The sequence below is a fragment of the Papilio xuthus genome, unplaced genomic scaffold (genome assembly GCF_000836235.2).
Source record: "Papilio xuthus unplaced genomic scaffold, Pxut_1.1 DF828952.1, whole genome shotgun sequence".
NCBI lineage: Eukaryota > Metazoa > Arthropoda > Insecta > Lepidoptera > Papilionidae > Papilio > Papilio xuthus.
Window position 1 is genome coordinate 1,723,493 of NW_013529697.1, and position 27,585 is coordinate 1,751,077.

Genomic DNA, 27,585 nt, shown 5'->3' on the forward strand with positions numbered 1-27,585 from the left:
GGTCTCTACATTTTTAAGCCAAGATTAATAAAGAGTCAAAAAATCTTATCAACTGCGCTTGCTAAATAATCTTAAAATGTCTCCTAAAAGGATGTTAAGCCATTTGGGTTTGTTTTTACACAATGGATAACGATTTTGTTTTGTTTTTCACGATCGTACTTGTATAAGGATCCTCTGAATTAGGTATTTTTCATGTTAATTCTGTATAAGACAATCCAAATTAATATGAACAGTTATATATCTTCGTATTTATTATCTACACTATGTAAGATGCTAATTGATTTGAATGTTTTTATTGAATAGGTTTCGAAACCACCGAATCAATTTAAAAATTATTTCATTGTTATGAAGCTAAACAATCCCGGAGTGAAAAAGGCTATATTTATTACTCATTTTTAAATTATTCTCGGACGAAGTCGCAAGCAGCTACTAGTATTCAATAAAGCATTAAAACCAAAATAAATTATGTCACGCAATCAAAATAAAATAGTCACTGGCATATAAGAAGTCAATGAGATAAAAAAAAACATATCAATATAATTAAGATGTAACATTTAATCGAATAGTAATCGGATATCTGATAAATCGATACATGATCTCATTGTCATTTATCTGTGACGGTTATCTATTCACGACAATGAGTAGGTGAGCCGCGGCGAGCAGACACACACTCAACGATAATCATTAAAAAGCAATCACAATCCGTCATCCTGTCCCCCGATCCTGTCTCAATAGCGACAAACGTCAGATCACTTACGTCTGATCTGTTGAGTGTAACCAAGATGTTTTACATATGGAAATGACATAGTTTTACCTCGAATTACTTATAAGAAAACGAAATTAATCGCATTAATCTACTTGCATTTGTTTCTTGAATTGAATTTTTCTTTTATCTCATGTAAAATTATAGTTTTATTGCGACACATCTAGTAATATTATAATCATTGTTGAATCGCGCTACATAATTCCCACTCTCGCGACACGCGCCGTATCTTTACAAAACGACAGCCACCGAAACACGCAACTACTAACCTCCAGTAGACCTGTACTGGAACTAAAAGTAATACCAAAATCGTGAGTGGCATTTAATTAAATTAATCGCTAGAAGCATGCCAATATTCTTATACATAACTAAAATGGTTGGATACTGGAAAACCAGAACAACGGAAGTTGAATCCAACCCAAAATAATTTATCAACATGTGTGAAACAAAAATGTTCTAAAACTTAAACTCGCTATCAAATCGTAATCACAATTAATTTAGTTAATTTAATATTTGTAGTTATTAGTTATGTACTACTAGCGATCGCCTGCGACTCCGTCCGCGTGGAATTAAAAAAAAATATAATTTCGAGCCTGTGTGTTTTTCCTGACTGATTTATATATACGCCAAATTTCAGCGAGATCCATTGAGCCGTTGTGGTGATACCTTCTAACCAACATCCATCCATGCATCCATCTATACGTTCCCATTTATAATATTAGTATATCCTACGTCTGTGCAAAATTTTAGGGAGATACCTCAAAAAAATCCATTCATCTAAACAGTCGCATTTATAATATTCGTTCAGATTTGCTTTACGATTTGACAACTAACAAGCATCTATCTATCAAATCGGTGTCCGCAGTAAAAAAATATGCAAATTACAGTTTCGTTGATAAAAGTGTCGTCATTATGCGGAGACTTAAAACACATCTTGTGACATAATTTACATCGTGATTCAACTGTTAAACAAAATAAAGATTAATGTTTTATATCAAACTAGCTGTCGCACGGGACTCTGTCCGCGAAGAATTAAATATATACTAAGTAGCCTATATGATGTTCTTTCAGAATATGTTCTACATCTAAGCCAAATTTCAGCAAGATCCATGCATCCTCAACCATGCACCTTTAAACAAACATCCATCCATCCATCTAAATATTCGCATATATAATATTAGTAAGAATTAAGATAAATCACATAAAAATACTTTAAATAACACGGAACCAATTCCAATAAGATAATATGAAGACTGCAACCAAGAAGAATGTCTCTTAAGCTTCAATAACAAAAAATAAATTCCACCTTGATACCTTCACGCGTTTTTGAGTCTTGACAAACAGACGGACGGACAACAAAGTGATCCTATAAGGGTTCCGTTTTTTTCCCATGAGGTACGGAACCCTAAAAATAAGATGTACTTTTGTTTCGGACATTTTATCGCAATGTTGTATTGCTTGGATTAGCAAGGCAATAACGCATTTATTCTTTAATTAACAGCTCACAAAGTGCCGTAGACTTGTGTTATATTGCAATTACAGCATAAAGCCCGTCATACACGTACCTATAATATATTAATATAAATTATAGCCAGCATATTACGAAATTTTTTCTACACAAATATTCACGTGACAGCAAACGCAGCTATCTTACTAATATTATAAATGCGAATGTTTAGATGAAACGGCTCAACGGATCTTTATGAAATTTGGCAAAAATGTAGAGCATAGTCTGGAAGAACGCTAAGGCTACTTATTAAGTTCTATTTAAATCCACGCGGACAGAGTCGTGGGCGACAGTTAGTATTATATATTTCCATGACGTCACCAATTTATACCGTAATTTATATTATCGCATATTAATATGTACAAACGCTAGGGCGACCATCAATGAAATGAAGGAAAAATATATATTACTAGCTGTCGCCCGCGACTCCGTCTGCGCGGAATTAAAAAAATAGATAGTAGCCGATTCTCAGACCTACACAATATGCTCACAAAATTTCATGAGAAACGGTCTAGCCGTTTTGAAGGAGTATGGGAACGAAAATTGTGACATGAGAATTTTATATATAAGATAGTATTGTCTCCGTGTATGCTAGCTTACATAATATAGGTACGTGTGTGTCGGGCTTAAGTCAAGACTAAAATAATTAACAACTTTGAGTACATTATAAAATGAATTGTTTAATTTGCAGAATATCCGGACGCCAGCATTAAGTATACGATGTCCTTCGTTTCTGCTAATAAATTAAAAAGGAAAGGCCAACGAGGTGTGTGATGTAAACAAACCGTCATATCTTATGTTGGGATAATGAAAGCAAAACGTGTCTTCTTTATTTTTAATGATTATTAACCATGAATATTCACTAAGTTCTTTTTTTATATCATAAGTTGGCAAACGAGCGAGCGGCGACCTGAAATCGCTGATATAGCGAAGTGACCGATGCCCATAGACATACGCAATTGCATATGCGTTGCCTACCTTTAATCAAACATACCGGAGTTTGAAACAATAACCTATCGGTTAAGGTTACGGATTACCAATCAAACAGCCGTGTTCGAATCCCGAAATACGACTATTATCTTCAAGCAGAAGCTTCGAGATTATTAGGCATAGTTACAAGATATTAGTAAAAAACGGTCTTGACAGACAGACGGACAACGAAGTGGTCCTCCGAAGGGTTCCGTTTTTTTCCTATGAAATACGGAACCCTAAATGTTACAGTCGTCGGTGGTTTTAACCAAGGATGGCGTTGTATAATAGTAATAATAGTAACCACCATCACCAGTCGAGCGCTAGTTATGTTAAAAAATGTAAATAAGCGAATATGAATCGAATAAATCAGAAGTCGAATCGACTTTTCAACAATGTTGAGAACATGTGGTACATATCTGCGCGGCTATTGTTATACAAAGAATTTAAATTCAAACAATGCGCGACATTGTATTTATTTAAAGACGGCGCCAGCCTGAAAATAACTAGTGTTTAAATTTGTCTACGCTATGCTAATGTCTCCAATAAAATGCAGTAATTAGACGCCCAGTATCTAAATAAGTAATCGTAGTTCCATCCCAATAAACAAATTCGCATTATATTCAATTACATAGAAAAAATATTATCTTAAAAATATTCAGATGAAAATTTTGACATACATAGATTACAGTATGAAAAAGGACATAAGTTACTTTCTTTATTTCCACGCAAAATCATGGGCAATAACTACTTTTGAAATTGACGAAAATGATCAAAACGTACAATTAATTTATTTCTATTAATTAAGATATTTAAGATACAGCAAGAAGAATGAGACTACGGGACATTATTTTGAAAGCGAGCGCGAGTTTTAAAGTCAAAGCGTAGCTTTTTAGGAAAGGAAAAGGGCATGAAAGAGAAAGGCAGCTATCATCTCTCTTGTCTAATGAATTTCATTCATAGATCCTACGAAACACGGAAGTAAGGAGACTTCAAAATGGAGTTAACAATTCTACTCTATTGAAATTATTTCAGCCGTTTTCTATATTACAGCGCTGAATCATATCATATCTGAATAACTAAGGAGGCCTTGAATATATTAAAAAAAGAAAAGCAACTATAAAATATCCATTGAGCAATGACAATGTAAGTAAACAGTATCGCCTTGATTGCATTGGATGTTTTATTTATGTCTTGTTCATGTTATTGCCCATCTTGTAGATGTTATGTGCAATCTATTCGACCTTGAGGGAATTTAAACGGCGACTGTTGTCTCGACGCTGCACTCCGCTAAATGAACGACAAGCAATGTGTCAAACGTTCCGTCCAGCTACATATTTATATTTTTTAATTCATAAAAAAAACAAGTTCACTTCAAAGCCAATTATCATTGCAACTTTTGAAACATATTAAAGAAAAATACGTCTCAATACTTAAAACAATGTAGACTTAAGTTTTGAGGTGTTACTACTAATTACACAAATGAAGTTGAGTAGATTTGGGTTTTCGTGTGACAAAAGTATAATACAAAAATAGACTTTGTTTTATCAACAAACTAGCCGTTGTCCGCGACTAGATCCGCGCGGAATCAAAAAATAAATTAGTTAAAAGTGTTTGTGTTCTTCCAGAATGGGGTTTGAAGATATCTCTAGAACGGCTGAACGGATCTCGATTAAATTTGGCATACATATAGAACAGTCTGAAAGAACACATAGGCTACATTAATTAACTTTTTTTATATATATCCAAGCGGACAGAATCGCGGGCGGCAGCTGGTTTATAATATTAGTAAGATTAAACAGTGTAAAATTAAAATTTCTCAACAAATTCCAACGATTACACTGAGATGCATCGATCGTAAAGTGGCTATACCCACACCGCATTGTACTGCGGCATTATTAAATCAAATTTTATTGTAGCGATGATATCTTCAGCTATTAACGTTGCGTATTTCGTATTCAGTCGGGCGCCGTCTCCCACGTGCGCCGGCGCCTCGGCCAGCGTTAACAACCTCGGCCGCGCAATACCCAGCCTTATCTAACAATAATTCTCTCATTTTATGTTACACGAACACAAACTACCTGTTATAGCAAACATATAAACCGGCATATTTAAATGTAAGTCGTTGTTCGGTTGTTGAATGAAATATTAAGTGAGATTTCAAGACAAACATTACTTGGAAAACAACATGTTGATATGCATTGAAAGTTCTTGTACTCTCATATTTTGTATTTATTTTTATATCATAAGGTGGCAAACGAGCGAGCGGCCACTTGAAATCGCTGAAATAGCGAAGTGACCCATAGACATACGCAATTGCATATGCGTTGCCTACCTTTATTTTACGGAGGAAAGGATGCACAGAGAGAAAATATTTTCCCTTTCCATGCATCCTCTCGTCCGGAAAGTCCACTTCCACTTCCCATCCTTTCCTTATGTGGTAAAGGGTGGGAAGGGAAAGAGGACTAAATTTGGCCTCCGGGACGTACACTCATCAGACTGTACTTGGAATAGCTTCCACTTGAGGCGTGTGTTCTGTGTGGTCGTGGTATTTCATCGGGCCGAGCCGGGACAATTTGTGCGAAGATGTTAAAGCGGGCTCTACCACTGTTAAAAAATATCCTTAAAGTGTCTTAATGTTTACTTTCTTATTTTTTACAGAAAAACGCAAACTATGTGTAATATAGAAAAATTAAGCTATTATCATTAACATTATAAAGGAATTATTTGTATTTTTATATGTAACGAATAAACTCAACAACTACTGGACCGATTTCCAAAATACTATTGCCATTGGAACGCTACATACTCACAAAGTTAGGCTTAATTATTCCTAGACTTCTAATACCATGGGGACAAACGCGGGTATAATCTAGTGTTTGATATAAGTCAAAAATTACGACTAAAATCAAGTACATTATATTGTAATAGAGTAATAATAGAGATAAATAATTTTTAGTTGAATTACTCTTAAAATAAGAATCATTACATAAAAATACCAACTGAATATTTTCAAAAGCTTTTGAACATAAATGCAGCGAAATATGCACTACTTATGCGTCTAATACGTGAAGTAGCAATTAGTAGTCCTAGTTTTGGACTGACGCCGTAAGAGCGAGGATAGACGACAGGTAACATGAAGCCCTTACCAAATAAAGATTATTGGTTAATATTAAGTTATTAACCAGTGCTGGCGGCGACTTACCATCGGTTGCTGAGACTTAAATTTTTACTTTTTTTTTGTTTGTTTAGTTGTTTACTTTTGTTTTATTTCTTTTACTTAATTTCTAGGGGTTGTGAACGAGCTGAAGGGCACATCTGAACGAGCATAAAGTGGCCCACCAGGACAGGCTGAAAACCAGCTCCACATAGCCACACACGCTGAACCTGGAGCCCATTGTCGTTATATATGTATTATAGGAGTATATTTATTTTTGTAATTACTGTGTGTTATGATGTATTTGTGTGATGGCAATAAAGAAGTTTTATTATAATATTATTATTAAATCTCTGTATAAAACATATCATCATCCCAGTATTTGACAAAAGAGTTAACAATTTGTTTTAAATGGGGATTTTAGTCTCAGTAACCAACAACTAATCCGATTTTTCGTTTTGAATCTGTGGAAAATATATTATACATAAATTTTTGACGACTTTAATAGTAATTTTTTTGTATTTTCATATTTAACTCCATGCAATGCTTATTTTTTTTAAATTTCATATTATCACTGCTTTGTAGTACATTTATAGATAACTAGCTGTCGCCCGCGACTCCGTCTTCGTGGATATATAAAAAAACGAAAAAATAAAAAAATAATAAATAGTATCCCATGTCCGTCTCCTCTCTCTATGCTACCTCCTCACCAATTTTCAGCCATATCGGTTCTTGAGTTATAAATAGTGTAACTAACATAACTTTCTTTTATATATATAGATTTGAAAAAAAGTATTTCAATGTTTTGTAAATTCATCATCAAGTTCTTCCAATTCCTAATTCCAATTTGGGACAAACCATAACATCGTGGTTTTCGTTGCGCAGAATAATTTCCTATTAGTACTTATAGTAGATGCGTTTACCGCAAACAAGTTAATTAAGGCACTGACACACCCATCCGGGTTTCCCCGTTTTCATTTTTTAACCTTGATTGTGGAAGCATTGTGTATTCATTAATTCCATAGTGAGGTAATTGATTGACGGATTTGTAGGAAAAATATACTGTTAGTGACGTAATCGCATTTGTAATAACTTATTTAAGAAAAGATACGTTTAATTTTATTAAATTAAAATTTCATCAGAGTGGAATTTAAAAAAAAATTTAGTCTATGTGTTCTTCCTTCATGTTCTATATTTATACCAAACTAGCTGTCGCCTGCGACTCCGTCCGCGTGGGTATATGAAAAAACGTAATATTTAGATAAGTTAAATGAAAAGCAGCTCATAAATTCGAAAAAAAAAGAATAAATAGTATCCTATGTCCGTCTCCTGGCTCTAAGCTACCTCCTCACCAATTTTCAACCATATCGGTAAAGCCGTTCTTGAGTTATAAATAGTGTAACTAACATGATTTTCTTTTATATATATATTTCATCGAAATCCGTTGAACTGTTCTGGAAATACCATAAAACAAACATCAATCCATGCATGTAAACATTCGCATTTATAATATAATTAAGATTAGGAGATATACGAGTGCTGCCATAAGTGAAGTGATGACAACCTACAAGCTTCAACGCCACTAGAGGAATTGCAAATGTGCTGCCGACATTTAGAAGACTCAGAAGAAGATAAAACATTATTGTTAGTGTTAGGAAGATGTTCAACGTTCTTTATTCACATGATAATAGTATTGAATATTATGTAATAAAAACATAACCTCAAATTATGACATTAGGAATCGAAACCATTATTTTTTTTAAACTCCCAAAAGCAAAAGCTACGACTTAGAGTCCTTCAAGAAGCGAGCGTATCACCATCTCAAAGGTCGGCAACGCATCTGCGGTTCCTCTGGTATTGCTGATGTCCATGGGCATCGTTGAACACCTCGGTCTCCCTGCTGCTCGTTTGCTCCCTTCTGTTATAAAAAAAAACACACAAAACATGTCACAACATAAGGTACGGTTAATAAACTGTTACATAATAGAATATGATGGTTTCCAATATTTTATGAAGCTATAAAGATATTTATACTAATGCAAATTTCAGCACAGATCGAGGCAAAGCATTATCTTGGGTCAGTGAAGCGAACTTTGGGAATGCATTCAGCGAGTCTGACGCAAATCGAATCCATATAGGTCGGGTCACGACATTTCAGACGATCCAGAAACATTATTCTTATCGAATCGCACTAAGCTTGAAGTATCTGCAATAACTATTGCATACAATAATTGCTGGGACTATTCAAAAAAGTTTAAGAATAAAGTATGAATAGATTTAAGAAAATAATCTTATTTATGAAATCTGCAAATAACTTAACCAAATGGAAAATTTCTATCATTCATAATCATAATGTCAGTAACAGAACAGCGATGCAACATTACTAATAATATAAATGCGAATGTTCCGATGGATGGATGTTTGTTTAAAGGTATCTCCGGAACGGAACAGCAGATCTTACGATGAGATAAATGAAATTTGGCATGGATGTAGAACATAGACTGGAAGGACATATAGGATACTAATTAAGCTTTTTTTTTATTCCGCGCAAACGGAGTCACGGGCGTCAGCTAGTAAATGTGCACAAAGATGTATCTCGTATGGTCTATTTGAAAGTATGGACGCGGATGTGTGGATGGATGTAAAATTTCGCGTCGTTCGAGTATTGACGGCGTGCGTCATACTTGCACACCGCAGACCATTTAATACGGTTCCCACTGATGGACGCATTGAATGCTGCAAGCGTTATGCAATATGCAACAAGAGAATTTAACAAAGATATTCCTTGAACAAGTCTCTGAATTCTCATGTGAAGAACTGAATATTTTACAAGACATTGGAGTAAGCTTATGTGCAATAGTCAATTGATACAGCCCGAAAATGATGACGATGATGATTAGAAAATTATCACAAATAACAAAATAAACATTTGTTCATAAAGTAACAGATTCTGTTTATTGCGTACGCATAATTACAGCAAACAATTACTCTAAAGTGGACACCGAAAAGGTTTTAATAAGTGCTCTGACTTTCACCCGAAGATTACTAAGAAGAATTTTCGAAGACCTCCCTTCCTTCTACATCTAATGAAAGGGCGAAGAACATTACGTGCCAATGGTCAATGTCATTTATTTTGTAATTCGCACATATATCAATCTACATATGAAACCAATACGTCTATAGTCACAAACAGAAGAACTACGAAAATAATATGTTCAAATACAATAAACTTATCACCACTGATATACTCCAATTTCCCTTTTCCCACAAATTATTGTCAAAGGCAACGACTAGGGAAAGTGGCGGCGCCTGTTGAAGCGGGTCACTAATACTTAATGACCACGACCAGTCTGAAAAGACTGTAACGACGAAGAAGAAGAAGAATTGTATAGTTAAATTTGTTTAAAATACTTTCTCACTTATGTATGAATATTTTAGCGATCGCGAGACGCTAGCCGACAGAGATGATATTTTGCGGTCAGGGTAAAAATAGAGAAAGCACCGTGCGAACGCTCCGCAGACGCAATCAACACAACATTGCACATATATCGATCTGCGGCCGCTTTACACCTATCAATAACCAAAACAAACGCCTATACGTCCATCATAAAGCTAGTGACACACGAGAGCACGCTTACAGTCAAATCAATATTGTTCAGTCAGCGTAGTTCAGGTGCTATCACTTACCCCGTGTGAAACTCGCATAAAGATTATACAGCGTGTTTTGTTATTTTTCCCTTCCCACCCTTTTTCTTATAAGTAAAGGATGGGAAGTGGAAGTGGACTTTCCGGATGAGATGATGCATGGAAAGGCAAAATATTTTTTTTCGATGCATCCTCTCCTCCGTCGATTAAAGGTAGGCAACACATATGCAATTGCGTATTTCTATGGACAACGGTCACTTCGCTATTTCAGCGATTTCAGGTGGCCGCTCGCTTGTTTGCCACCTTATTATATAAAAAACATATACATATATTTTAATATCATAACATAGAACATAGAAAGCAGGTATATAGATTAGATTAAAGGATAACAATTACATTAACACAAAACATGTTATCAATGCCCACCTATATACAACTCTATAAATATCCTAACTGTTGATATTTTTTTAGCTATAACATTACTCAACATATTTAAAAAACCATAACCAAGACGGACCGGGTTGTATAAAAGTTATAACTTGCGAATGCATTCCAAAATATTCCTTTCGCCTACATTTTGTTTCCTCGACTCCAGTCAACAATGGATACATTTTTCTTACCTGTCTGATGTGCAGACATATTGCAACCTCTTCCGCTGCCAAAACCCACGCCCGTCATCAAAACTACCGCAACAATATCCTCTTCAATCATCCAGAAAGATTTTTAAATGCAAAAAACATTTTGCAATGCATATTCAATCTAATTAGCATAATTTAGTGAGGACGTTCTTTATATGTATTAAAAAAGGTAGAAAATTATTTCCACATTTGACTATGCCATTAGAAAATGTAATCTGATAGTTGCCATGGTAATTATGAGTAAAATGGCAAAGTTATTCAACGAACTTTTAAGAAATACAATATACGTATTTTCGTTTCATAAATTACAAATAACAAACAGTAAACAAAGGAAGTAATTTAGACAACTAGACGATAATTTCCATAAATGGATAAAAGAATGTTTTCTTAAAAATTACGCATTATCAAAGGAGTAAACGAAAGGCGACACGCGCGCGTCTAGACGGCGCACGCCGGCGTCTATCGCAACAGGGTTGACAAAAATTTTAAAAAATTATACAAATCTAATCTTAAAAAATTTCGATCAGCTAGTTCATAGTAGAACAAATTTATTGAATTTTTTGTAATATGTTATTAGATGAAATATATTGTCAGCTCGAACCCGAAATAAATAAGGAGAGATGAACAAATTAAGACAAAATTTGTCATATTGATAAATTATATCGGTTGCTTTACAATGAACAATTTCATCTATACAGTCTCACATCTGAGATGTAATATAAATAAGCAAGTATTGTATAATTTTATTGACCAAATATTCTAATTCTATTGCCTAATTTCTATTAATCGACAACCCTAATGCGGTCGAACAAGTGAGACGCCTACACTGACGTAAGCCCACAGGTGTGCCTTACGTTTGGCGCCAATGTTTTCCAGTTGAATACAGTTTTACAATAATGTCCAAATATAATCTTTTTGGTGACAGAATTTATCTTAATTACGTATAGACATTTGATAGTGGTAATACAATGTAAAAAATTAGATTTTTAACCCAATTCCTATTAAAAGATGAAGCAAGTCACATTAAAAAACTTATTGCTACCATAGATGAACTGTTTCTATTAATCTGTTGAGGTTTTATGGATAAAAAAAATATCTAGTGATGTACCGTATACCTTTATCAGAGGATTTCTACGTCAGTAATCCATATCCGTATCAACGGATATACGTCACCAATATATCATGGGTACTATTCTTTCTCATTTAAATAATAGACGATTTCCAGATCTAAAGTCTTATTATTTATCAGAAAAACAATTATATCCATCCTCGGATACAAGAATGTTGATTACGTAAACAATTATAAAACAATAACAATTAATATAGATGCGTGCTGTCTATGGATTCATAAATAAATTCCTGCATTACATCTTAAAAGCTTATACTCTTCTAATTATTTTGATATTAAACATTTATGTATCTAATGTCTAAAGGTTGTCACACACATATCCGTTTAGCAATAACAATTTTGCTTTACCCCGAACACTTCTACAGGAATAGAGCAACGAAAGGCACTTTTTTATCTATGTAACTAATCTAAATGCGAATGTTTGGATGGATGGATGTTTGTTTAAAAGTATCTCCAGAACGGCTGAATAGATCTCGATAAAATTAGACATAGGACATAATCTGGAAGAACACGTAGGCTACTAATTATGTTGTCTTTTTATTCCACGGAGTTTTGGTCGCCCGCGACTTTCATAAAAGATTGGAAGAATAGAGTAAAAAAATATTAAAACTACTTATAACAGATAAGCCCCAAAGTAGTACGTTCTTTGGGCGCTTTTGTTATAATGATGGGCCGTTTTCTTGTAAATTACTATTATGTGTGTCACAACCTTAATAAATACAGACCACGCAGCGTGTCGTAACGTTTATTAATAAGTTGTTTAATTGATTCAATATTTATTGGATTGCATTTAAAATACAATAGCTAATGTGTTTTACGTGATTATGTAACTAATTAATATTCGCAGGCGCTTGGCGCCAGGAACTAAGAATGCAATTATTTTTATTAATATAACCATTTGAATGGGCCCTTGTGGGTCACGCTGTATACAACAATTCGATTAAAAGCCACAGCGAGGTGTTGAGTGAAGTATGGCTTGTCGGACACGTAGTCCGACACGGCCCGATTGAAACATTAGCTTGTCGGACATATAGTCCGAGATGGCAATTAACGTGTTAATTTTAAGACAGGTTAGGTTAAAAAAACACACACAAAATAAAATAAATATTTATACTAATCAAATGTTATAACGTAAAAACTCCATAAATTGGAAATGAGTTATTGCTCTTTTTCAGTCTGTACTTAAATCTATTTAATACTCCACTACATACAATCACGCCGGTACTGGCAACACTGATATGATTTCTGTCAGGGCACATTGTCTGTGGTATCTCCTTAGATCTACAGTTGTTGATTTTTAAAAATATTCGAGACTTGTCTATGGTAAAGTTGCAGGGTTCGAATACTTCGTCTCTATGGTGTGGTGTTTTGACGTTTCTTGTTACTGGCAACAATCTTAGTTTGGCGCGCGTTATTATAATCGGTGGTCTTAGTGGCAAAAAGGAGAATTCTTCATCTGGTGATTTTTCTGTTGTATCCTGACATGACAATGTTTCTGAAAAAAAAATATATATATAATTAATACTCTACAAATTTGTATACTTCAAATACTGCAAATTTTATTAATATTTCCAGAACTGGTCAACGGATTTCGATGAAATTTAGCATAGGCAAACACAGTTTCAACTAGTTCCGAAGCAGAGACAACAAAAAATTATGTAAAAAATGTTTTTTTTTTGCCTAATAAAGAATTTTTTATTTTATGGATGTAGAACATAGTCTGGTAGAACGCGGAGGCTACTATACTACACAAATTAAGTGTTTTATTCCGCGCAGATAGAGTCCAGGACGAAAGCACGGCTGCAAGCTACGGCACAGCTGCAGCATGCAACAGCATAACTGTTTTATAGCTGCCTTCATTCATTATAAGTGTTGGCATTCAATAGATTTTGTTTAAGCTATTTAATTATGAAATTTATTAGAACAGTACCTTTATAAGGGAAGAGAGTTCGTCGCGGCATAATAGAGTCACCAAGCATCTCATAAAGTGTGTAGTCCGTTGTAACAAAGTCTTCTAGAAATGTGGTGGGTTCAGATCTTAGCAAACATGTTGATGCATCCTATAAATAAAACATATGTCTATGTAATATGTATATATATATATATATAATATATTTAAATATACATAACTGACATTTTTAATTTCTTCATTTATATAATACTAATAACTACAAAGTAATAATACTTGAGACACTTTTGAAGTAAAGTAGTTATGTCAAAGATAATGACACAGGGATGACGATATGTTTTATACAGAGATTTTGGTCTCAAAAACCCATGTGTACTTACAAGGATAGTTTCTCTTAGGTCTGCCATAGCGTGGTTACGTCTTGGTGCATGTATCAATGTATCCAAATGGTCCAGGTAATCAGCTAGGCAGGTGATAAGTGCCTGCCTGCCAAGTGCCATCACACATCTGATCATGGGTGCGGTTAAACGTTCCTTGGTGCCTTGAGATAGATAGTCAAAGAGTATGCCTTTACCTAGAATATATCATTTATTTAACATAAGGAAATTATGTAAATAGGTAACCTGGAACATTTTCAGATAAACAAAATGTGTATGAAATCATTGTGTGCTTATGAATGCTATATACAGTTGTTATATTGGTAGAATAAATATGTATAGCTCGGAATTATTTATCGGTTTTATATTCAAAGATGCTTGTATATGGATTTAGCCAAAAGTGTTACATAGATGAGTATAGTTCCAGGTAACCCAAATGTACCTATAAAATATTTATAAAAGTACAAAATAACATTTAAAAAAAAAATTAAAATTATTTAGTTAAAGTTTTAATTTATTTACGTATTCATTTATTTATCATATTTTTAATATATTACATAATAGTACATTTCATATCAAAAAAAATATAGAAAACATATAATATTAAATATAGAACACCACCGGCTGCCGAATATAATTTTTTAATTTATTTTATTATTATGTAGGTACTCACCAATAGCTATAAAGGATGGCCAGGTACGTGTGATTTTAGTTAATATAGCTACCATTTTCTCCGCAAGCGATCCATTTCCTAATATATTAGACACCATCACTGGAAATAATCTCTGAAACTGTTTCAAATATGTTACAAATTTGACATAGAACATAGTCTGGAAGAACACATAGACTACTAAGTTTCTTTTTTATTTCGTGAGCACAGACTCGCAGCAATAGCTAGAATCATAAAATCCTTCATCATGAAAATACATAAATATTTTTTTTTACTATATAAAATAATCTCAGAAATAATTCACTTACTTGTTGCTGTATATTCGTATCTAAACTACAAGGATTTGAACATAAAGCGTCCACCATATCTAATACATTTGACTGCAGAGGTTTCTTGGCGGGAACATTTAGAGCTTTTAGGTTATCATCGTTCAGTACCAACACGGCCAAATTGAACAGATTCGGGAATATTGGACCAATCCTTGTGTTTGTCATTAAATCTTCTACGGCTATTTGTTTTGGTTTCTTCTTTAAATTAAGTATTGCTAAAAGAAAACATAATATACTGTTTAAATTTTTAATTCCACATAGACAAATAACTCCTAGATGCACAACAATCTAAAATAAGATGTGAAATTAATGTTACTTTTTAATATTTACTTGATAAGTAAACAGATATAACATACCTCTGGCGACATTAGTGTAGTAATTATGTAAATTAAAGCTTATATTACTGTTGCTACTTAAACTTCTATCATCTGTTATCCATTCTACAGAAACTGAGGGCAGTGTTGAGAAGACATATGTCTGGCTGGTCATGGCATATTCAGTCACATTCAATAAACTCTCCTGTAATATATATACTGCATTAAGTAATAGTACATACACATTATATAAAATTACTGTCGCCCACTATTCTATCAGTGTGGAATTTAAAAAAACTTAATCAGTAGCCTATGTGTTCTACCAGGCTGTTTTACATCTATGCCAAATTTCATCCATCATCCATCAATATTCAGTCATCCATCCAAAGATTTGCTTTAATAATATTAGTATGATATTAGTAAAATGTAGAGTAACTATCCTCAGTTTAATTCTCTCTTAAAAATATATTATAAATCCGAAAGCTTGTATGTACTGATGGATGGATGGATGTTATAATACTTCTCTAAATTTGGATGAAACTTAGTATAGAACGCTGTCTAGAAGAGTGAATACTACTTTTTTTTTTATCCTGCATGGACAGAGTAACAAGATACAGCTAATAATATGAAACATTGCAATATTTAGTCTGTCATGTTGTTTTCTCAGGTAATATAAACATTAAGCACATAAATATAACTTACAGTTTGAAAACACAATTTTTCTTCTCCGAGTGGCGCATAAACATTATTTGTGGTCCCAATTGATGGACTTGTGTCAGAAAGTGTAAATACTGTGTTCACATCCCAAGAGTCAATACGGCTTTTTTTCATCATTTCACTATGTAATGCAATTGTCTGAAAATTATATGACATCTTAGATATATACAAATCAAATAATGTAAGGACAAGTTTTTGGGTTGTATTTTATCACAATGTGATAATGTAATAATGTATCTTTGTATCTGAGAAGAAATTCAAAAGATATGTGCGAAGTCAATCAACCCGCACTTGGCCAGTGTGATTGACTATGGCCTACTCACCCCTAACTTAGGGTAGGTTCAGAGCCCCTTGGTGGGGACATATAGTGAGCTGATGATGATGAATAATGTATGAAGGATCTACATTAATTTTATATATTTAAGAATTAATAGATGAATAATATGTAGATTTTCTTGAGTGCTTAGAGTTACACTTAATTATTGCCAAATGTATTTTGTAATTATAATCTCACAGATATTGTTTGTCGCAGTTTATAGCTGACATCCTCCGCCAAGTTTGCAGCAGCCTCCCCTGTGAGTTCAGCAGCCACCTGCTCTGCAATGCACAGTATCGAGTCAGCCCCCACACCTGCAAACTTCCCCTGTGCCGAACCGCCATCCTAAAATAATAAAAGATTGTAATAGATTATTTTTGTTAACAAAGTACAATTAGGTGCTTAGAAAAGTTATTCTAATTATGAAATGCAGTTGAGTTAATTATTCTAAAAGTGTTTTTACTAACTTAATCATAATGTTTACTTATAAAATGCATGTAATGGGGCCCTTAGGAACAAGCAGGAATACAGTTTCGGATATGACGGAACGTATGATTAAAAACCGAACTTTACGTGTATTCCCACACTTAGTAGAATTGACGTAAAGTCGTCAGATTGAACGTTTTTCAAATAAAACGATACATTTCCTTACCTTTTCTGAGAGTGGAGGAGTATCGCACTGACTAGATCCAGATTCTGAAGCAACAGGCTTATTTTTATCGCGTTCTCTTCCACTATTAACCTTTTTTGAGTGATTTTTATTGCTCGATGACGATAAATTAGACATGATCCAAAAATTTAGCTATCATTAAGCCGTGAAAGCATCGCAACATTTGTTTGTATGTTTACAATTTACACGAAAAAAATTAAAAACAAATACATATTTTAGATCATACTAAGAAACAATGGTATCTAAACATAAATTAATTTTAGTTTAATAATAAAATAACCACAACTCCAACGGCCTGTCATGACCTGACTGACGGTAGTAAATGTTGCCATCAAGAGCCTTATAAAGCTCTGAATAAAATTGTCTATGTTGAATTTCGAAAATAGCATGAATAGCAATGGATAGCATGAGAAAAAAAGAATCACTGACCCAAATAGAAAAATATCTGAGACCTGTCTTCACACTTCCTTTCAGAAACTCAAACAAGCAGTTTCAAACCTTTTTATGCACAAACCTTTATGTCTGAGTGGCGCTCAAAATCAGCGCTGGAGTACAAATGTCATATGCAAACACTAACTGGCGCCAGTGAGCCTAAACATTCATGTCATGCCAGAGCTACTATTCTACTGTCTAGTATTATATGAACCAGGTAATTGTAAATGATTGCGATCAGAGGTCATGTTTTCATAACCTTAAGGTGATCCAAAAAAAGATTCCTTATGAATCGCACAATATTTAAAATTATATATTTATAATAACATACCCTCATTTTCATCCAGAAAGCGGTCTTTGAGTATTCCGATCAAAATTCAGTTAATATATTTAAGAAGCGTATCTTAAAAATTAATTTCAAAAATATGTATCTCGTAATCTTTATTTTTTTCGCTCGACTTAATTCGTACTTACGTAGGTACATTTTATGAGCAATTGTTTTTATTTACGTAAAGAATATTATACTATATTTTCCTCAAGTTTTAGTTTTATGACAATGCTTATTAAAAATGTATGTCCCACAACGATTTTGTGAATTGAATGTAAACTTATTGCATCTATGGTTTTATTATAATATTCTTTTTATAATAGTGTCAGTTCCATACATTTTTAAAATTCGGAATGAATGCACTTTGTATAGGGGAGGTTGTGGTCTCTACGAAGTACTGTTACATACAGTATCGTCTAGTCACTCTTCTCACATTTTAAACCAACGTAACTAAACCTTCGGATTTCGAATTTGCATAAAAATGCAGGGCGAATGAGGAGGTACGATTTCATACGGAAGTTCCGCATTTGCGGAAGCTGATTCGAGTTCACAATACTACCCTATTATAAAGTCTGGAAAATCGGTTCCGTAAAAAAAAAACAAATAAATTAATCTAAGTATTTTGTAATTGATTACTGTATTTAATAACATTATTTGGCTATTTATTTCACAATTAATTGTCAAAAAAAAACATTACATGTATTTTTTTTTGTCAACACTATTGGGGCTTTGACGTTTTTTAATTAAACAAAGAAGTAACTCGTTTAGTGTTAGTCTTTGTTTTATTAAAAAAAGGAATAGAAAGAAACAATTTTATTAGAATTGTAATTCAAAAGCTATTTTAATTATATTTGCCAAGTTCTACGAGAATAACCATTGAAAATTAAAAAAGATTCGTAACCGATTTTACCTAACCCATTCCTGCTGAAATTTTAAACTAAAACAAATTAAAAGAAAATTTGTCTATCAGGATTAAGGACTATGTTTTCAAAGCTTCCTCAAGATCAGTTGTGACGTAATGACGTAACAAAAAAACAATATAAACTGCGCATTTGTAATATGAATTTGGTTTATAATACGTAACGTTAAGTAATTTGCAAGTCATAAGTTACGGATGGTAGATAAAATCTAAATTTAGGTTAACACACCTATTATTGTCCATTCTCAAAGTACTAAATAACTTATCTAGATTAGTATAAAATAAAAATAATGTCATAGGAAATTTAATTAAACATTTTTTTCGTACTGAACATCCTGTCAAGACATCAAGAACGTACATCACAGACTTCTATGGTTTAAGAACGCACAAAAAAAACGATATCTCAAACACAGATTTTTATTTATATGATGATACAAAGGTTATAAAAATATTTTTTTTAGTACTAACTAACCAGACAAACGTGGTCCTGTATTAGCTTTTAAGATTAAATTCAAATGTTATGTTACGCGAGCAACATGTCTATTACAATTGCTTTTACCTCATTCTGAATGTACACCTGTAATAAAATTCTCATCCATTAAAAATTTGAACTTAAAACGACTTGGCACTTTGAATGCAATCTTTAATTGCTAAAAATGACACAAATAGAAACACTACGACAGGTACTTAACGTTTAATACTAATATTAATCTAATATTTTATATTATTAATACTATTTCTGTGTTATTTGTTTATGTTTTTTCTTAAACTAATATATTTTATTTCAGTTATTCGTTATAAGTAGCCTGACAATATGCAGCATTTCGGATGGATTCATTTTCGGCCAAATGTCTGGTATGGTGGATGCATTGCTTGAAAAAGAAGATGAAATAGGGCTTAGTTCTAACGACGTGTCATTAATAGGTACAGTTCCATTCAAACTTTATGGCAGCTTGCAATTGCACATCAATTATTACCAATTATGCCATAAGTATGTAAATATTAACGTGAAATTGATCGATATTAGTATTTTAGTAAAAAATACGTTATTTGTTGTGTTGAAACAGCAAGGGCTTATATTAAAAATATCTTTTTCAGCATCATTAATCAACCTCACATGCATCATCGGCTTTGGCTTGGTCGCTCTGCTCGGAGAGAAGATTGGTCGGAGGCATACCATCTCAATCCTCACCGTACCAGTACTGATTAGCTACATCATGGTACATTATGGATACGACAAAACGACTTTCTTTATATCCAGAATTATTGTCGGTGTCAGCTATGGTGGCATACTAGTATTAATAACATTAACTATGGCGGAGTATACGAACCCAAACAAAAGGGCGATTTGTGTTAATTATATATCTTCTATAGGACCATCACTGGGCACGATGTTAGGACATGTTTTAAGTATTTTATTACACTGGAGAACGGTGGCATTGATTGGACTAATTCCAACAGGATTATCTGCCATATTACCTTTGTTTTGGGTTGAAAGTCCATCGTGGTTGGCAACTCAGGGCAGATTTGAGGAATGTAAAGAAGCGTTTATATTATTACGTGGTACGGGCAAAGAAGCAGAAGCTGAACTTAAATTATTGATAGACACCACTAGAAACACTCAAAGTCAAGTTAGAGCGAGTGGAATAAAATTTCATAAAACAATGGCCTTGTTGAGAAAAGCTATGAAACAAAAATACTTTTGGAAACTGTATTTACTGTCGATAATCATCAACATTTACAGAATAAGTGCAGGCAAGTTATTGTTCAGTACTTTAGCAATTACAATGCTCCAACAGATAACTGGTACTTCTAATATTTTAACATCTACTTTAATAGTTGATGGCTTTATTGTTCTGGGTAATATTCTTTCGTTCTTTGTCCTGAATAGAATGAAAATGAGAACACATTTGTTTTCACTAGGCTTAGTAGCAAATATAATACTAGTAATTTTGAGTGCTTGTTTGCATTTTATTCCTCAGATAAATGCTTATTATTCTTGGATAAATGTTTCTCTTTTAGCACTTTATTTTATAATAGCCTATACAGGACCATACGCTGTGATAGATATTCTTTTATCTGAAATCTTTCCACTAGATTTAAAGTTATTTTGTATGTTATTTGCTAGTTTTATAATAGCTACCATATCTTTTATTAGTATTTATATAGCGCCAATGATGTTCGCGACAGTAGGGTACTCTGGCGTTTTCTTTTTAAATGCTACAATATCGTTTATATGCCTATTATATCTGTGGTATTATTTACCCGAAACAAAAGGTAGAACGTTACAAGAAATAGAATTATTCTTTAAACACGGTAAATTTTACGATATGCAATCCAACGAACAAGCCACAGGATTGCTTTGACTTTAGACATTAATGGAAAATCTTTTGTATAATAAATGGAAATGTGTTTCAAAGCATCTTTTTTAAATTTAAGCCAGATTGATTTTTAATGTACCTTGTAATCTGTTATTCAATCACAATCAATCCATCATCACAACTTGTGTTGTAATACCATTCTACAGAATTTGATGAAAATTATGGTAATATATTCTGAAGACGCTAGAGTAGGTTTGTTCCTTGAAAATATCCCTTCCCCCACGAAATCTAATTCCCCTTTCCATACTTTCCTTATAAAAAGTAGTAATTTGAGGAGAAGCATAATTCGCCCTCTGGATCAAACAGTCATTACAAGAAACGCGAATATATTTCAACATCACGAGTGTCTTCTGTTTAGTCATGATATTGCATCGCACGAGAGTCCCATTCGTCTTCAAACAACGAACGGAACCACTGCAGCGCTGAACAAATTCTTAGATATCGACAGGACATAAAAACGGGGATGGGACACACCTCTACGAGCGCTTTTTTCAACCTGTAGAAGTCCCACCAGGCACACCTGTGCAGACATGTGCACGCAAATAACCGTGAGCCACCATAAAGTTTGAATCTTGTAATACACACAATCAACGGTATAAGAAACGTCCCGCAACCTTGATCTTGTATTACATTGAGCCATACCCGAGGTTGTATAGGTTTATCGCTTTTACTGTTGAAAATTTAAAACCGTTTAATTTTTTTGCGATAAAATGCTAACGAATTGTTCTGCGTCAACGTTCCCATTTATAACGCAAATTTATGTCTTACATTGAATTGATTTTGTTAATTCTTGTTAAATTGTATAATAATTAAGTATATTTAACGACGTCTATAAATCAAGAGTATAAAAAAGCTATCTTAATAAAATGAGGTAATGTTACAGGTTTTTGCCCCAATGTTAGTTATCCTTGAAACATATGTCAAGTCAAAGAATTAATTTCGCTTACCACTTAAGATCGAATATTGTGAAACGTCACATAGTGACCTTATGGTGTTCTTATGAGCTATTATCATGTGTATGTTGCTATGACAAGTTTTTAATCTCATTGCACTGTCAGCGTCGAATTATAATTCACAGATATGGGTAAGAAAATTAAGATAAATTTAGGATAAAAGAATTATACAATAAAAGATGATAATTAATTAACTACCATAAATCTTATACCTTTCTCCTTCCTAAAGAACTAATTTTTGCAATCTTGCAACTTTAGCAATAGTTACTGATAGTAGTAGATAGATAGTCTAGTCTTTCATTTTATTAATCCCAGGGTGAATAAAAATATGTTAATATAAATGTGTAGATATAAATGCAAATAAAATCTAATTAAAATGCAAATTACAAACGAAGGTAGGTAATTCTAAATTTTATTATTTTTGCATGCACTGTTAACAAGCCAGTAACAAGCGTTGTTACCTCATTTATTCTTTTCAGTCAATGTAAAATGTATTTTTTTTTATTTGCAAAAAACTAAATATTACACTTGAAAGCAAAAAATGAGTCCACCTTCTTCTGATGAAATCTGATATTGCGCCAAAGCTACATTTTACTATAGCCGGTAATTTTGGGCTCATGTTTACCTCAGGAGCCACGTGTCTCTGAACTTAATGCAGCCAATTCTTCAAAATATGTGTCAATATATAGGAAATTATCATGTATAGAAAGAAGTAAGTATTATGATTTTTTACATTGTGTTTTTAAAGATGTAAAATATGATGATCGGGGTTAACATATTTGTGGTTTGCATTTTATGATATTAATTCTGTAACCGTGAAATGCAAGAATTAGATAGAATAAATAATAATAAGGCAAAATTAAGTTCTCAGTTTTGCCTACAAACGTAAATGAAACCCGTACCTGTCAAACATCTGTCAGTCACATTCGTTTGTCAATTTCCACCTCCCATAAAAAACAACTTCACAATCGTTCGACAACATCGTTTCTGCCGACATATCAGTTTAATATACGTGATACTTATTTTCATTTAACGTTTTTATGATCCCTATTTACGATTACCGTCTCTTTTTAGTGTATAACATAAAACTTGGATAACACAACAATGTACATGTCGTAGACAAAATATATAAATCCGCCGTTTACAAAATACCTAGGCAAAGTGAAGTATTTAGTTTTGTTTTTTACCAGTGATCTATCACTCTAACATGCTGCGGGCTCTAGCTCGCTTTAACATCTTCGCACGAATTGGCCCGGCTCGCCCGGTGAAATACCACGACCGCACAGAAGACAGACGTGAAGTGGAAGCAATTCCGCGTTTCGTCTGATGAGTGTGCGTCCCGGAGGCCTAATTTAGTCTTCTTTCCCTTCCCATCCTGTTTCTTACAAAGAAAGGATGGGAAGTAGAAATGGACTTTCCGGATCAGAGGATGCATGGAAAGGGAAGATATTTACTTTCTGTGAATCCTCTCCTCCGTCGATTAAAGGTAGGCAACGCATATGCAATTGCGTATGTCGTTGGGCAACGGTCACTTTGTTATTTCAGCGATTTCAGATGGCCGATCACTAATTTGCCACCTTATGATATTCCAAGAATTTTTTTGCTGTGTGAATTATTGTTCCCTTCAATATTAATTTGACCGTACCATTTTTGAGCTACGTAGATTTCCAGTTTTTTATTTGTTTTAATTAAGGTTAATTTCATTTAACAATGTATTTAAATTAGTAATAAATAGAACAAAAACTATTATTAATTATAATGAGATATACAGCATGTTATTTTTTTGTTGTTCTCGGAGAAAGGAAATTTCAAATTAGATATAATTTTTAGTAAATTTGATTACGCTTTGTGCCGTTATCAATACAAAAAAAAATTATACCGTATTACTCTAAAAAATACGAATCAGATTTTGAGTTAAGTGTCCACTTCCGATATTTCAACTATTTATGTAGAAGAAGCACAAAAAGAAAACACTCTGTATATTTAACGGTATACAGATTTTTTGTCAGAAATGTATGTACAACTAGCTGTCACTCGCGACTCCGTCCGCGTGAAATTAGAAAAAAAAATTAATTAGTAGCCTACGTGTTTTAAATTTCAGTGAGATCTACGAAGCCGTTCTAGAGATATCTTCTAACAAACAACCATACATCCGCATTTGTTATAAGTAAGATTGTTTAGGCTTATTAATTAATTAATTTGTTCACTATTATAATTTGCTAGTTAAAGTAAAAAGTTTTTTTTTATTTTTTGTAAGCAATTTAACAACGTGATTGCAATAATAAACTTTGCCACACTTCGTAGATAGGCAATACTCAGCAAAGGCAAATGTAAATAAATTGTTTCTTAGCCATTTCGCACAATGTTTAGTTCAGAATCACCACGCCAGGTAAATCGGTATTTTATTTTATTCATCGATAATAAAATTGTTTAGCTATACTGTTTTATTTTTTTTACAGTTACACGTTATAGTTGGACTGATATTTTGTAGTATATCGGATGGATTTATTTTTGGTCAGATGTCAGGTATGGTGGACGATTTGCGCGGGAAAGAGAGTGAAATTACATTAAGCGATGCTGACGTGTCTCTAATAGGTAAGCAAACATTTCTTCCTCTAATATATTTTTGATATACAATCAAATATGGATAAAGAAGTAAAAATCATTGTACGGTTACGCCGGTTATCCTCTATAAGCCAAAAAAAATTACCGCGGTCTTTTGGACTTTCGCTTATCCAGGTTCGACTCCAGGTGCCTGTGTTTATTAAAACAATACAACAATTGTAATTTGGAAGCATGACCTTAAATAATTGTATTCAATTTTAAACAAAATAAACAAAATTTTTAATATTTAGATCTGGTACCCGGGTACCCGGTAGCTAAAAGACGTCGGTAAAGTTGGTTACTGACATAAGGGTTAAGTAAATTGCGCAAATGGATACATTTGTAATTTGAAACTTAATATAATCAAGTAGACGTGGCACTTAAATGAATTATGATCCAATTTAGAATATTGGGCAACCAGTAGTATAGATAAACGTTCAAAGTCCACAATGCCCAATATTTAAAAGTAAGCTGTCATTCTAAAAACTGGTAAAGACTAACAAGTAAGAATTGCTGCAAGCACATACAGAAATATTGTATATTAATTAATCCATGATTCCTTTATAAGCATTTCCTCCTATTTATATCCTTTTGCAGCCTCCATCATCAATGCAACGTGTATCTTGGGATTTGGTGTAGTCGCCGTGCTGAGTGAAAAATTCGGACGAAGACTAACCATTTCAATCCTAAACGTACCTGTACTCGTCAGCTACATCATGCTATATCTAGGACAGAATATGGTAACAATTGTAACTTCCAGGGTGATTGTAGGCGTTTGCTACGGAGGTGTGCTGATGTTGACGTACGTAGCCATGGCCGAATATATGACTCCTAATAAACGTGCTTTCTATATTAATTTAATATCGGCTACAGGACCATCCGTAGGCACTGTTTTAGGTCATGTTCTATGCCTTTTGTTACATTGGAGGACGGTCGCATTAATTGGATTGATTCCAACAGGATTATCAGCCTTATTGCCTCTGTTTTGGATCGAAAGTCCCTCGTGGTTAGCGAGTCAAGGCAGATTTGAGGAGTGTAAAAAAGTTTATAGAGAAATATTTGGAAAAAGTAATGCATCTGAAGCACAATTAGAATTACTTATAGAAACTGAAATAGCGAAACGAAATGAAATAACAGGAAACAAACGGAATTTTGCTCTTATAGTGCAAAAAATAAGATCTGCAATGAAAAGAAAATATTTCTGGAAGATAATGATATTAGGTGCAATTATAAATATTTATCGTATCGCAGCCGGTAGATTAATGTTCAGTACATTAGCTATTACTATGCTCCAAGAATTAACTGGCAGTTCCGATATTCTACTCTATACTTTTTACGTAGATGGCTTTTTTATTTTAGGTTCTATATTTTCATTATTTTCTTTAAGTGCAATGAAAATGAGACCACTAATATTTTCATTAGGTTTTTTAGGTAATGTTACATTATTAGTATTGAGTGCTTCTATACATTTCATATCTTCTGATAGTAAATATGTTTGGACAATTATTTCACTTTTAGCTTTTTACTTTATAACTGTATTAACGGGACCGTACGCCGTATTAGAACCATATTTGGCTGAAATATTTCCGTTAGATATAAAGTTATATTGTGTTTTACTTTTGAGTTTCGTTGTAAGTATCGCATCATTTCTGGCTGTTTTCTTAGCACCATTAATGTTTGCTACAATCGGATACGATGGTGTCTTTCTTTTAAATGCATTAATAGTATTCTTATGTCTCGGCTACCTTTGGTTCTTTATGCCAGAGACCAAAGGTAGAACGCTGCAAGAAATAGAATACTTCTTTAAAAACAACAAGTTTAATGATTTGCTAGAAACGAATAATGAACAAGTTATAGGGTTATTGTAATAAAAAATTAAAATAAAATTAAACACTTAAGGGATATTAATGTTATTTATTGTCGTTAAAACGTACGATTTTTTTTTTACATAAATATAAATTTTCTTTTAATAGTTGTTTCATTTCGCCCTTCCTATTATAAAGAAGACAGTAAAAACAAAACACAATCGAACTGAAACATACAAAAAACTACAATCACACACGTGAAATTTCTTCTCTTCTCACCTTTTACGAAAGGTCAAATAAAACACATGAACATTGTATTTAATATTGTGGTACTTAATCCTATCGAATTTAACTACTCACACGTTGTAGACCTCGATAAGTTTATCGTTCATGTACTATCAGAGAAACTGGCGGTATTCCTTAATAGCGATAGTCGTTTTGTAAGTATTAAGACGATGCCACAAAAATAAGCAATACGTCAAGGTTGCGGGGATGTTCAAGATTTGGGCAGCTACGGACCAGGATATAGCAATCGATTGGGAAGGCATATATAAGCTGTGGACGACTCGGGCTGATAATTGTAATGGAACACCGCAAATGGCCGTAACTGTACGTACCTACGTGCGTACCCATCATTAGTACTCAAACCGATTTACTCAGATATCAATATTTGAAGAACTGGGTCATTACTGTTTAGGCCAGTAATTCCCAACCTTTTTTCGGTCGCAGACTTCATTTAAACTAGTTTCGGTGAGCCTTATTGCAACATTTCTTCTTCAACATAGGACCATCAACTTTTTTCTCGTGATCGTACACTCAGCCTCCACTTTGAGAATCACTGGTCATTATACATCGCTTACAAAATAATATAGGTAAAATGTTATGTACCTATATTATTTTGTAAGCGATGTAAAATAATAAAAATCTTTACAACCATATTTAGAAACAACAAACTAATAATAGCCTTTTCTTGTCACGTATTGTAAGCTGTAAACAAGCTCTTTCGAAATGACACATATTTAGACGGTGAAATATTTAGTTAAAGATATTAAA

The 27,585-nt window shown here is 33.3% G+C and overlaps 3 protein-coding genes across 4 annotated transcripts; 2 read left to right on the forward strand and 1 right to left on the reverse strand.

Annotated features, from left to right (window-relative positions):
- Positions 1-12,904: 12,904 nt before the first annotated feature.
- LOC106124028 (uncharacterized) lies at positions 12,905-17,413 on the reverse strand. The gene is made up of 9 exons (XM_013320476.1): positions 17,093-17,413; positions 16,639-16,785; positions 16,110-16,262; positions 15,450-15,612; positions 15,073-15,308; positions 14,768-14,885; positions 14,098-14,291; positions 13,739-13,868; positions 12,905-13,303 (listed from the first exon to the last, which is right to left on the reverse strand). Exons 1-9 carry the CDS (start codon positions 17,225-17,227, stop codon positions 12,933-12,935), a joined length of 1,647 nt encoding a protein of 548 aa, XP_013175930.1. The 5' UTR covers positions 17,228-17,413; the 3' UTR covers positions 12,905-12,932.
- A 292-nt stretch (positions 17,414-17,705) lies between these two features.
- LOC106123396 (probable polyol transporter 3) lies at positions 17,706-21,237 on the forward strand. The gene is made up of 4 exons (XM_013319680.1): positions 17,706-17,759; positions 19,578-19,713; positions 19,888-20,735; positions 21,229-21,237. The coding sequence occupies exons 1-4, from the start codon at positions 17,751-17,753 to the stop codon at positions 21,235-21,237; spliced, it is 1,002 nt and encodes a 333-aa protein (XP_013175134.1). The 5' UTR covers positions 17,706-17,750.
- Positions 21,238-22,569: 1,332 nt separating this feature from the next.
- LOC106124527 (sugar transporter ERD6-like 15) lies at positions 22,570-26,655 on the forward strand. Of its 2 annotated transcripts, none has more exons than XM_013321286.1 (3): positions 22,570-22,835; positions 24,583-24,718; positions 25,325-26,655. In XM_013321286.1, exons 2-3 carry the CDS (start codon positions 24,643-24,645, stop codon positions 26,593-26,595), a joined length of 1,347 nt encoding a protein of 448 aa, XP_013176740.1. In that variant the 5' UTR covers positions 22,570-22,835; positions 24,583-24,642; the 3' UTR covers positions 26,596-26,655. The 2 variants fall into 2 exon arrangements, with proteins under 2 accessions (XP_013176740.1, XP_013176731.1); XM_013321277.1 differs by lacking the exon at positions 22,570-22,835 and adding an exon at positions 24,380-24,512.
- The last annotated feature ends 930 nt before the right edge of the window (positions 26,656-27,585 follow it).

Excerpts from the sequence above, each read along its gene's own strand:
- LOC106124028 (XM_013320476.1), bottom strand. The coding sequence starts at position 17,227 with ATGTCTAATTTATCGTCATCGAGCAATAAAAATCACTCAAAAAAGGTT. Across the intron at positions 16,786-17,092 it reads CTCCTCCACTCTCAGAAAAG|GATGGCGGTTCGGCACAGGG; the intron begins GTAAGGAAATGT and ends TTATTATTTTAG. Across the intron at positions 14,886-15,072 it reads ATACGAATATACAGCAACAA|TTTCAGAGATTATTTCCAGT; the intron begins GTAAGTGAATTA and ends TATTTGAAACAG.
- LOC106123396 (XM_013319680.1), top strand. Across the intron at positions 19,714-19,887 it reads TAACGACGTGTCATTAATAG|CATCATTAATCAACCTCACA; the intron begins GTACAGTTCCAT and ends TATCTTTTTCAG.
- LOC106124527 (XM_013321277.1), top strand. The coding sequence starts at position 24,486 with ATGTTTAGTTCAGAATCACCACGCCAG. Across the intron at positions 24,513-24,582 it reads GTTCAGAATCACCACGCCAG|TTACACGTTATAGTTGGACT; the intron begins GTAAATCGGTAT and ends TTTTTTTTACAG. Across the intron at positions 24,719-25,324 it reads TGCTGACGTGTCTCTAATAG|CCTCCATCATCAATGCAACG; the intron begins GTAAGCAAACAT and ends ATCCTTTTGCAG.